General features: G+C 44.7%; 1 protein-coding gene across 1 annotated transcript in view; it reads left to right on the forward strand.

Annotated features, from left to right (window-relative positions):
* Positions 1-12021, forward strand: part of LETM2 (leucine zipper and EF-hand containing transmembrane protein 2) — a 32389-nt gene that overhangs the window by 14243 nt on the left and 6125 nt on the right. Inside the window, exons 7-10 of the mRNA XM_066593391.1 lie at positions 2573-2692; positions 2786-2902; positions 8513-8599; positions 11654-11713. Of these exons, the coding sequence (XP_066449488.1) occupies positions 2573-2692; positions 2786-2902; positions 8513-8599; positions 11654-11713 (384 nt within the window). The remainder of the gene's footprint in view (positions 1-2572; positions 2693-2785; positions 2903-8512; positions 8600-11653; positions 11714-12021) is intronic.

Raw genomic sequence — 12021 nt, forward strand, 5'->3', positions numbered from 1 at the left:
AATTAGCACTCTTAAGGCCCTTTTACATGGGACGATTAACGTACAGATCATTCAAAATCTTGCACTCCCGTGGGGGTTTTGAGCGATAATCGTTCCATGTAAAGCACGCAGAGACTGAATGACTGAACGAGAATCGTCCAGTCGTTCGGTTTTAAGCATGCTTAAAATCCCGAATGACCATCGTTCAGTGTAAGCAGCAGCCGTTCAGTACTGAACGACTGCTGCTTGCACTGAATGGAGAGGGGGGGGGGGGGGGAGGGAGTGGGGAGAGAATACTCGCTCCTGTGTAACCGCACGGGAGCGAGTATACAGATAGTCCCCTACTTGCGAACGTTCAAGTTACGAACTTTGCAAGATACGAACAATCTGTTCTGCACAGTATACTGTAAATGGTATGGCATTACATCATTTTATGCAGGGACCGGACAGGCTTCTATCAAGCCTGTCTGATCAGATCGCGGGACGCTGTGCAGTTGCTAGGCATCCGGGGGGCTTCTGAAAGCCCCTGGGGCCGCCTATGCAGAGCACCTATCAAGCCATGTCTATTCTGAATCGGCATTTAAAGTGTTAACAGTCCAGATGAGTGGCACGGCTCGTTGGAACTGCTGCCGCCAGGTGTCCGCTGTAAAAACAGCCTGCACCCGACGTTGTATTTAGCGGGATCCACCCGTGATCCCCTCCATACAACCGTTTGTTCGGACATATGAACCAATGTACTTGCGATCAGGCTCCTGGAACGGAACCTGTTCACAAGTAGGGAACTATCTGTGCACAGGGACGAGTGTCAGGCATCGTTTGCCATATAGCTCATCCCGTGTAAAAGGGCCATTACCTTCACTCATATACTGCTGCCTGCTTTCACTGCATTCAACAGTATTGTCTCTTACTATATCGATCCCTAGTAAAGTGAACTTTCACCCATGATGGCTATTTTTTAGTGTCTGCTGTCTCTGGTAGTCCCATCGAGATGATTGGAATGGGATTCCACAAACGTGACTGCTGCTTCATTCATACAGAGACCATCGGGACCTCTTTCCAATGATCAGTTGGAGGTTTCAGCTGTAAGGCCCTTGCCGATCAGACACTTATCTCTTTTAGGTCGCATTCAGACGACTGTATACCGGCTGGGTTTTCATGCCCAGCCGATATACGGCGTCTCTCTCTGCAGGGGGAGGAGGTTGGAAGAGCCAGGAGCAGTGCTCTGAGCTCCCGCCCCCTCTCTGCCTCCTCTCCACCCCCTCTCCGCCCCTCTGCACTATTAGCAATGAGCAATGAGAGTGTTTGCTAGGTTTATTCAGCCATCGAAATAGCTTGACCAGGGAAAGGCAAATCTTCCTGTAACCAGCAGCTTGCAGCTCAGGGCTCCTGTTTACTCCCACACAGCCAGCATTGTTCTAGTATAAAGCGCTAAGCGGGGTTGTGCAGTTATCCCGCACCACTGCTCCAGGTGAGATCTCCTCACTTATTGGGCACGTATCGCTATCCATGCTTTTTGCAGTACTACACTAGATTGCACCCTTGCTTTTTCATCCCCCTTGTTTCCCTGGAGGGACTTCCTTTCAGCTTCTCTTGTGGCTGGGTGATGAATTGTTTTGCTGGGACAAGCCCTTTAAAAGTTCTCTTACTCTGCAAGATAAATTGGAACAAGCGTGCAAACGGCGGTGAAGTAACAATCTTGTACCGTTCTGTTGGCATAAATTTACACTGGACAATAACAGAGTAGTTTTGATCGTTCATTGGATCATAACCGCCTCTACTCAACCCTTCGGCCGCTTCTTTCTAGTCGGCAAATCGTTACGACGCCTGTTTATACGAAAGGATTTGCAGCAAACAACGATTTTTAGATCCACATGAAAGATTTGATCAGTGATAAGCTAACGACTTACCACTGATCGTTCAGTCGCTGCCCATGTTTACACCTAACCATCATCAATCTAAATACTCGACCTAACCATTAGTTAATTGATGGTAGTGCTGGATAAAAGGATTTTAACCCTTTCCAATCGAATTTGTATCCTGGTTTTCCTAGGGGGATTACTCTTTCTCTGCCATTATACAACGGCGCTATCTGCTGGCTAAAGCCAGTACTGCATGAGGTGACACGTTGGATAGGCTCTGACAGCAGAGAGGCTGGCAATATACAGTAAGAGAACCCAGACGGATGTCTTCCAACATCGGAGCTGTACAGCCGTAAATCATAATGTCTTCAGAGGTCAAACAGTGGATTGGAAGGGGTTAAGGCCTCATGCCCACGGGTGGGTCGGATTCCGCATGCGGGAGCCCGAGGACCCTGCTTAGCTATCCGGATCTTCTTTTTTTCTGTACTGCAGATATGTGTGGAAGTGCCGGTAGGCGCACTGTGGACATTGGGCCTAACTTTCTTTGTCCACCGTTGCGGCCAAACCAGGTTGGGAAGCTTTCTTCTGCAGCAACATACCTCCTAGTCTAACTTGTGTACTCTTGGCTTTCGTAGTAGAAGGGGCAAAGGGGAGGGAGCCAGAATGCATACCTTCTGAAATGCTAAAGTGTAGAACTAATTTATGTTTTTTAACCTAGTTTGTTTTCTGTTAAGATGATCTCAAAAGAAGGAGTGGACAATCTCACTGTTGCTGAGCTGCAGGCTGCCAGCAGGTCCCGAGGGATGAGGTCTCTGGGGCTCACAGAAGAACAGCTCAGACATCAAGTAAAGCAGGTATTCTAATCTACATGTACCCGCACCAGTGGTGCCGTCCTCTGTACAGTGGAATACTACCATTCATATTTCCTATTCTCTTTTTTTCCCCAGTGGTTGGATCTACACCTAAAGGAGAACGTCCCGCCATCTCTCCTGCTACTCTCCAGAGCCCTGTTTCTGACTGATGTCAAACCCAAGCCCATTATGCCTGTGAAACAGACCGTGGAGGTGAGTCCCTCAGCTGGGTAGCACACAGAAAGCCACAGCAAAAACTTTTGCTAGTATGTGCAGTCATTCCGTCAGTTTTGTAATTGTCGCCGTAGCAAAACTTCCTAAAACTAGTTCAATGGAAATCTACTTTTCAATACCATTTATAACCTCTTTCCGCACCTTGATCTATTATCTATATTGATATTGACTATCCTATCAATAGTAATTGGACACCTGAACAAGAATCAGAAGTAGTATTTATTTCCATATGTTAATACTTAGCGGGGCTCCTTCGGCCCTAATGACATTGGATACTTTCTACTAACATCTGATACACTTCAGTTGATGTTTTCCTCCATTCATCCTGCAAACACCTGTTGAGTTCTATCAAAGAAGATGCATTGTCCGATCTACAATGGTGCAAGGAGCATCGTCATTGGACAGTTGATCAATGGAAGAACGTTCTATGGAGTGAATCACGCTACTCCATCTTCACATCACATCAGATGTACCTGGGTGTGGAGGATGATGGGAAACACCTTCTATCTGGCTGTGTTGTGCCAACAGTTAAGTATGGTGGAGGTTCTGTTATATTCATGGGATGTGTTACGTGGCATGGTCTCCGTCTGTTGGTTGTAGTGACAAGAACCATGAACACGGAGGTGTACTTGGACATTCTAGACACTAATGTGCTGCTGACAATGTTGTAATACTCTGGGAATGGTCGGCCATACTTCCAACAAGACAACGCACCTTGTCACAGATCCAGCACTGTTTTACGTTGGTTTAAGGATATGAATGTTCCACGATTGGATTGGCTGACCTGACCTGAACCCTACTGAATATCTTTGGGGCAACCTAGAATGTTGGGTGAGGAAATATGAACAGCATCTATCTTTTAGCAAATTTGCCAGATGTTTGCAGGATGAATGGAGGGAAGTGCATAAGAAGTTCGTAAAACATATGTCAGCGAGCATCCAATGTAATTGGGGCCAAAGGAGCCCCACTAAGTATTAACATATGGAATGAAGTACTACTTTTGATTTTTGCTCAGGTGTCAAATTACTTTTGGTAGCATAGTGTACATGTGAATACAAAGCGGATGTTTGCACTTTTATGTACATCCTACTGATCTCCTGGACATGGCAATTGTGCCAACATGATCACCCAGGAGGAAGGCTGTGACTTTCACAAGACTGGCTTATCTGGGCGAATGTGACCCCTTAAACAGAAGCAATCAAGGGTAGGGCTCCATCTTATACAAGCATCTTAGAGCCTGTGTAAGGACCTGCACTGGTGCCTGTTGGGGTTTATTATAGGGATTTAATTGGCTTAATTGCACTTTTTCCAATACAGAAGGCTACAGCAAAAAACGTTTGTGGCGTATATACCGATTGTTTTTACATTGTGGCCAAAGGATGACAGATGTCACTATGAGGATCATAGCGGCATACATCAGGGAATATTTCAGCGGTATACCACCAATGTACAGTCACGGAACACATGATGCCTCCAGCGGGTAGAGCTGGAGACGTCACGAAGTATGGAAAGGGGCAGTTTTTTAAACCCTGGTAAGAGAGCAAGCCCAGACCGAAGGCAGCAATGGACTGTCAATCCGACAGGGCTAAGCTAATTTACATATGGCGCAGAATAAACATAAAGGCTAATATCTGGAGTGTAGAGTCTCACAGAGCAGAAATAAAGGTACATGTTGATTCCACTTAACATCACACATTGTGCAGTACATCCGGTTTATAGCACACCAAATAGGTGACAGACTTCCTTTAATAAGCAGCCATTTTTAGGGAGATTTTTGTTTTGTCATCTCTGCTTTTTGAGAGCCATAACATTTAGTTTTTACATTTTCCTATCGACAGAGCCATCCATGGTTGGGATGATTTGTATTTTTTATTGATACCATTTATTGTACCATATACAGTACCGAGAAATTCAAGTGGGGTGAAATAAAAAAAAATGGCAGCCCTGGGAGCCTTTCCTAGGCCATGAACAACCATGGCAACCCATTATTAGGTAGCAAGGGGGCCGATGGGTCAACTGAGAGAGCCCTCCCCCTGTGTAACTACTTAGATGCCGCGGCATCTGGGTGATTACGAGGCCCTGATCGGAACCTGCTTCCATTGCGGCTATTGCTGGTAGGTGGCTGTCTCACACAGCTCACACCTGTATGGAGCAGGTTCGACTTGTGACTCCATTGGATATCCAGCCAATGACCGTAGTACATACCTGTACCTTATGCCGTCATTAATGAATTGCAAAAAAGAAAGCGGCAAATCTAGAACTCGATTGGTTTTCTGTTTACGTGCTGCAAATTATGACATCCTGCAGCGCCGCATGAACCGGACCCCAATCGCTGTTTCAGCATTGACAATGCCGTCCTGATGGTTTGTTTGCAGGGGTCTATTATTGGGCCCAAGCGCTCCTCCGAACATTTAATTGCCCAATAGACAGGCTGTGTAAATGGGCAAACTATTAACGGAGGAAAGAGCAAATGCTCATTCGTCAGCTGATTGGCTCGTTTATGCGAGCGCAGAAATTCTCGCTACTCAGTTGCACATTGTGAACGAGAAGACGTGTAGACAAGGAGAGATGCATTGGGACAAGCCTTCATGGTAATGATTGGTTTTCCCTATAGAGCAGTTAATCTGCTGGTTGTTGTTTAGCACTAGAGATGAGCGAGTATACTCGCTAAGGCACATTACTCGAGCGAGTAGTGAATAAGCCGAGTATCTCCCCGCTCGTCTCTAAAGATTCAGGGCCGGCGCGGGTGACAGGTGAGTTGCGGGGGGGTGGGGGGAGGGAGTGGGGGGGTGAGAGGAAGAGAGAGATCTCCCTTACGTTCCTCCCCGCCCCCCGCGGGCCCCCGAATCTTTAGAGACGAGCGGGGAGATACTCGGCTAAGGCACTACTCGCTCGAGTAATGTGCCATAGCGAGTATACTCGCTCATCTCTATTCAGCACTCATTAGCACAGGCAGATTATCTATCTGTATACAAGGACCATTACTGGCATCACTGCTGGCCCCCTTAAGGGATATTACTGCAGTATGTGAATAGAAGTGTTGTAATTAGCTATTCACTTACATTACAACTTTTTTCCCAGCATGTGAATACAGCTTCCAGGCCTTATTCACACGACCGTATACGCAGGTATTTAGCCGCTTACAAAAATCGCCCTAAATCCGTGACCTTGCGACGCATTGGATTCCGACGTATTCAGTCAAACGATTTTTGGCTGCCTAAAAAAATGGCGCAAACGCGACTGTTTTCAGTTGCCGATTTTATACGCAGTGTGAAGATAGGTCTTGCCCTATCTTTTGCCAAAATACGCAGGAAGCTCCCATAGACTTCAATGGAACCTGGAACAAAGGAAGGGGAAGGGAGTTTCCCGGCATACGGCGCTGAGAAAAGAAGACATCTGGCCCGATTTACAGCCTGATTAATGGTCATTCTGAGGATTTTACAGCCATCGATGGTTTTCACCGCTTCTGCGTATTTTTCTTGCCGATACACAGCAGTTCCCACGTAAATAGCTGAAATTACGCGAATAAAGATCGTGACTCGATCACGGCAATCTTCATTCATGCGATTATACGGCGTGTACAGGCGAACCTAAAAAAGCATGCGCTCGTGTGAAGGAGGCTTTAGGCAGGTTGGTTTCCATCATTCTGGGCATGATGGGAATTGTAGTGTCGCGAAAGCTGGGGACTGATGGGTCGGGGAAAGCTGCCCTAGGTTATACTAGAGCAATAGAAAAATGGCCTCCGCATGCTGATTGCACTTTCTTTGTGTAGTTCGAGCCGCTGGTTGCCTGGCTGACCTCCAGCTATAGGTTTGCAGTTTTAATTATACCTTTTAAGCCTTTGCTCTCATTTGAAAGGATTAGGGAAGGCGTCTTGCCGCCCCTCTCCATAAGCACCTGCTCTGCATGGTTATTAGGAGTGCAGCGTACATCACGGTATGAAGGGACTCATTGTTGGAACGACTATAGGCCTTCATTAATGAAGACGAGGGGCACACAGACACTGGCACACCTGTGTGTGTTACTAATGCCAAGCTCATTACCTTGGTACCAATAATTACCCGCTATCGGGTTTCAGTCTGCAAGACGATACACAAACCAGTGTCTTTCATTGCGTTCTCTGTGATTCCCCCATATATTCCATGTCTAATAATTAAATCCGTCATTTCCCTAATATATTCCATGTCCGCATCTCCTCGCCAGTAGTGTATAGAATTAATGCATTTATTTCTATGTCAGCACGTTTCTAAGTTCTCATCTTATGTGATGCTCCAGCTGCTTGTGTCTATCCTTGTACAAGCTGTAACCTACCATGAACGGGGCCTGGTGACGTATAGACGGTCACTGGGCTTCTTCTTTCATGTGAGCTTGTAAGCCGTAGTTCCTGATGTCTTATGTCACAAAAGTTTAGAAAATGTGTATCAGTAGTGTTAACCTTTGGGCTTGTGCTCAGACAAACGATTTAGTAAAAAAAATTCCTATTATGCAATAAAACCTGTGATTTTTATTTTTTTTTCTTTATTCTTATTTGCATAAAATCAGTAAACTTAAGGCAAATCAATTTAATTTTACATTAAACACTAAGTAGAAAAAAAAGTTTTTGTTTTTTTTTGTTCCTGTGAGTTTTACACTAAGTTGTTTTGCCAGCTCACATGTAACTGGTAATGTGCTTTTATTGAGTCACAACTTTGGTTTTCTACCAACGGAGCCAGTATTTTAGCTGGCCTTCTATTCTATGCAGCATGTCGCTGCACGCATCCTACACAATCATGGCAGGCAGTAAATGTGTCATTGTACAAGGCGCATACATTTGTTTGTTTTTTGCAAGTCTGGAGCTGCCTGGAAATCTGAAGTATATTTTCTGTTGTCTGCAGCAGACATTCGGACAAACAAAGTATCCGCATTGGTTTTCCTATGGCCTTGAGAGGTTGCAGTCTTTCAAGGCGATGGGAAAACCAATGTTGGGTACTTTGCAGGGAACAACCAGGAAAACAATTGAAAGTATATTGTACTTCAGATTTCCAGGCTGCTCCAGTCTTGCAAAAACAGATGCATGTGCAACATGTTTGTTTCCAATCTGCCACTATAGGGTGTGATGCCTGCAGTGGTATATTGCATAGGATATGGGGCGAAAAATACCAGCTCAATTGGTACAAAACCAAAGTTTTGACTCAATAAAAGTACATTAGCAGTTCTGTGTGACCTAGGCAACACACAACTAGCGTTAACCCTTTGCAATCCATTGTCTGAAGACATTCTGATTGAAGGCTGTACAGCTCCGATGTCGGAACACGTCCGGCAGAGTATTCTTACTGTATATTACTGTCCGCTCTGTTTTCAGGGGCCTCCACAGCATGTCCCATACTACAGTACTTGCTCTAGCCAGCAGTTGGCGCCATTGTATAATGGCAGAAAGAGAAAGCCCCCTAGGAAACCTTGAATCCAAAATTCGATTGCAAAGGGTTAAATTCCCGTGAGCAAAAAAATGTATGAGTGAAGCTCTGCAGCAGGAGAACACGCAGATAGTCCTGTAAATTTGTATCTGCTCAGTGCTTCATGTATGCTAAATCTGCTTTATGTATTTGTTAGGTACCAAAGAGCAGCTCTCCATCAGTGCCGCTTACTGACCCTAAGGAGATGCTAACAGACTCGGCCCCCGTCTTACAAGATGTGCAGGTAGGGAGCTATGCGATTGGTCAGACCGCTGCCATTGCTTTACACAATATCCTCTTTTATACAGCCCGAATGTTGGAACGTTCGCTTGAATGTTTGCTCACCTGATCCTCGGACTATGTAAAAGCTACGTTCATGTGCCCGTCGCTCGTTGGCGTAAAAACGCTCGCTGATTTGAATTCCGTGTGAGCAGGATGATGTACAGCCGGCCTGCAGGGAGGAACTATCATGAATTCTCATAATTGTGGCCGTGTAAGAGAAAACTAAAGGAGCATAATCCTAATCGCCTTTATTTATATAGTGTAGCCATACTATGCCGCACATGATACTAGAGGCTCTGTCCCAACTGAGAATCTATATTCGCCTGTCTGTATGCTTTTGGAGTGCGGGAAAAACCCCACCCAAAGACGGGGAGAACATACAAACTCCATGCAGATCTTATCCTTTGATAGATTTGAGCCCAGGACCCCAGTGCTGCAGGGCAGCAGTGCTAGCCACCGTGTCACTGTGCTGCCCATAGGAATACCAGTCGACAGACTTGTGATTGGCGCTCCTTACATAGACAAGAATTCGGTCCACATAAAAGCACTCTTTGAATATCTTGACCTGTTGACAACATTTTGTACTTTGCAGTTTGGTTTTGTTACCATTTCATATACTAACAGAAACGGTCCCCTCCTTGGGTCGGGTTATCCGAAAATTCTATTCATTTCTTATCTAACAATTGCACCTGTTAACCCTTTCAGTGCCCCAATCAGCGTTTGGGAGCCCCACCCACTGGCATTCAGGTTCAGGACTAGAGAGGGAGACCTGCAGTTGTTCTTCTGTTGTCCATCTGGTCTGCTGGTTCCAGGTCCTAGATCCTGTTTTCAGGCGTCCAAGATGGCCGCACAATTTTTACCCTACCAAATCGCTACCGTGCATTGAAGGTGTTAGACTACTGATACACCAAGTCTGGTCTCTGACTGGCTAGAGCTGCTCACGTGATCAACACTGGCCAATCAGAGAGCAGTCTACAGTCTGTATTAAGTAGTTAGAAAATTTCTGTGGCCATCTTGGACAGCCCAAAATGGACCCTATATCAGTAGATTGAAGAGCAGTGGAGAACAATTGCAGGAAATATAATCCCTTCCTTCTCCTGTCCCGGGACAGAATTATTTTGCGGAAACCAGAGGGTCGCTTTATAGTTTGAATCTTGGTGGTCTAGGCTAGTGGAGGGGTTAATATGTGATTATTTTTATTTTCTTTCCCCCTAGAGGTTTAGAATAGAAGAGGGTAATGTCTAGTGGGATAGTCATATCCCTAACCTCCAGTTAGTCCTCTCTGGTCAGTTTTTTTTTTTTGTCTTTGGTGCTTAAAAACAAAACCACCATAAAAATGCTTTAAATTAATGGATTTATTTAATGAGCATTTAACCCCTTAATGACATGGCCTATTTTGGCGTTGAGGACCAAGCGATTTTTGGTATTTTTCCATCTCCATTTTTCAAAAGCCATAACTTTTTTTATTTTTCCGTCGACGCGGCCGTATAAGGGCTTGTTTTTTGCGTGGCGAGCTGTAGATTTTTTGGTACCATTTTTGGGTACAAAGACTACAATGTAAAACTTTTTTATAATTTTTTTTTATAATCGTAGGAAGAGAAAACGCATCAATTCTGCCATAGATTTTTTTTTTTTTTTTTTTAAAAGCGTTAATTATGCAGCATAAATAATACAACACATTTTTTTCTGCGGGCCGGTATGGTTACAACGATACCAAAATAAATTTTTTTTTTTTTTAGTTTTTTTTTTCACTTTTCCACAATAAAAACCCTTTTTTTGGAAATTCTTATTTTTTCTAAACTCACTGCATTCAAAGTGCTATAACTTTTTATTTTTCCATGTACGGAGCTCTGTGAGGGTGTATTTTTTGCGAGACGAGATGTATTTTTTATTGGTACCATTTTTGGGTACATCTGGGGTTTTTTTTTATCACTTTTATTGCGCTTTATGGGAGGCAAAATGTTAAAAATTAGCATTTTGCCTCAGTTTTTTAGCATTTTTGCCATGCAGGATAAAAAGCATGTTCAATGTATTGTACCCGTCATTACGGACGCGTTGATACCAAATATGTGGGGTTTTTAATTTTTTACATTTTTTTTTTTATGCTAATATGAGAAAAAGCATTTAAAAAAAGGGTTTTTTGACATTTTTTTTTACATTTATATTTTTAACTTTTATTTTTCTCTTTTTTTTTTTTACAACACTTGTGTCCCTCTGAGAGACTTTTACTGTTACATTTCAGATCGCTGCGATAATGCATGGCAGGGCTTCTTCCCTGCCATGCCTTATCGCTTACTATAGCGATCATAGGCTATGGCAGTACAGGACGCCGGTATCCGGCGTCCTGTTGCCATAGCAACCAGCCGGGCTCTCGCAATAACATCGTGAGAGCCGGCCGGAGACACAGAGGGAGCGGGCTCCCTCTGTGAACCCTTTCCCTGCCGCGATCTACTTAGATCGCGGCAGGGAAGGGGTTAACAGCAGGGGGCGCATCTCCGATGCCTCCCCCTCGCTGTTGCAGCGGGACGCCAGCTGCGACTGACAGCCGGCTCCCGCTGCGGGATAGCGCGGGATCATATGTGATCCCGCGCTATCCCCAGGACGTAAGTTTACGTCCTGTTGCGGGAAGTACCCTGCTGCCAGGACGTAAACTTACGCCCTGCAGTGGGAATAGGTTAAAGTTAGTGCAAAAATAATGCGTGTGAAGGACGACACAGATCAGAGCCAGGCAGGAGCAGAAGAGTCTGGTACGTTGGTTCCATGAGGTTAGGTGGTGGTCGGTATGATCGGCATTACAGCTCCCGCTGGTATTGTCACCCGACGTTCCCAGAAACAGACTTATATGTGGCGTTGGCGCTGTAGATGGCAGTGCACAACTGCTTTTGCTTCACCGTTGCCCAGATGCCATAAGTTTCTACTACTTGTTAATGACATTCAGGCGTTTCCCCAGCTTGTAGTATTTGCTGCGTCTCTATATCTGGTAACTGCACATCTTTATGTCTTAATGATCCTACAGGAGGAAAATATTACACCAAAAACTCTCATCCAGGACTCTACGCTCCAGGCGAAAGAAAGTGTAAGTTGTGACCGTAAACCATCAGTGTGATGTAAAGGCAGAATCATGTCTGTCGTTATATTAAAAGAGAGCTCCATCTTCTCAGAAGTCCTTGTTTGTGCATATATTTAGAATTGTGTTTTTGGAGACACTCCTAACCCCTTCCCACCCCATTGTCGCATTTGTGATGATAAATTGAAAACCTTTTTGTATCCTGCATAACGTGTGTAAGCTTGATCTACAGTTTATCACCCAAAAAGCAAGCCCTCACGCAGATCTGTACATGGAAAAATAAAAAAAAAGTTCTGGGTCTTTGCATGCAGCAATGC

This window comes from Eleutherodactylus coqui, chromosome 2 (genome assembly GCF_035609145.1).
Source record: "Eleutherodactylus coqui strain aEleCoq1 chromosome 2, aEleCoq1.hap1, whole genome shotgun sequence".
Classification (NCBI taxonomy): domain Eukaryota; kingdom Metazoa; phylum Chordata; class Amphibia; order Anura; family Eleutherodactylidae; genus Eleutherodactylus; species Eleutherodactylus coqui.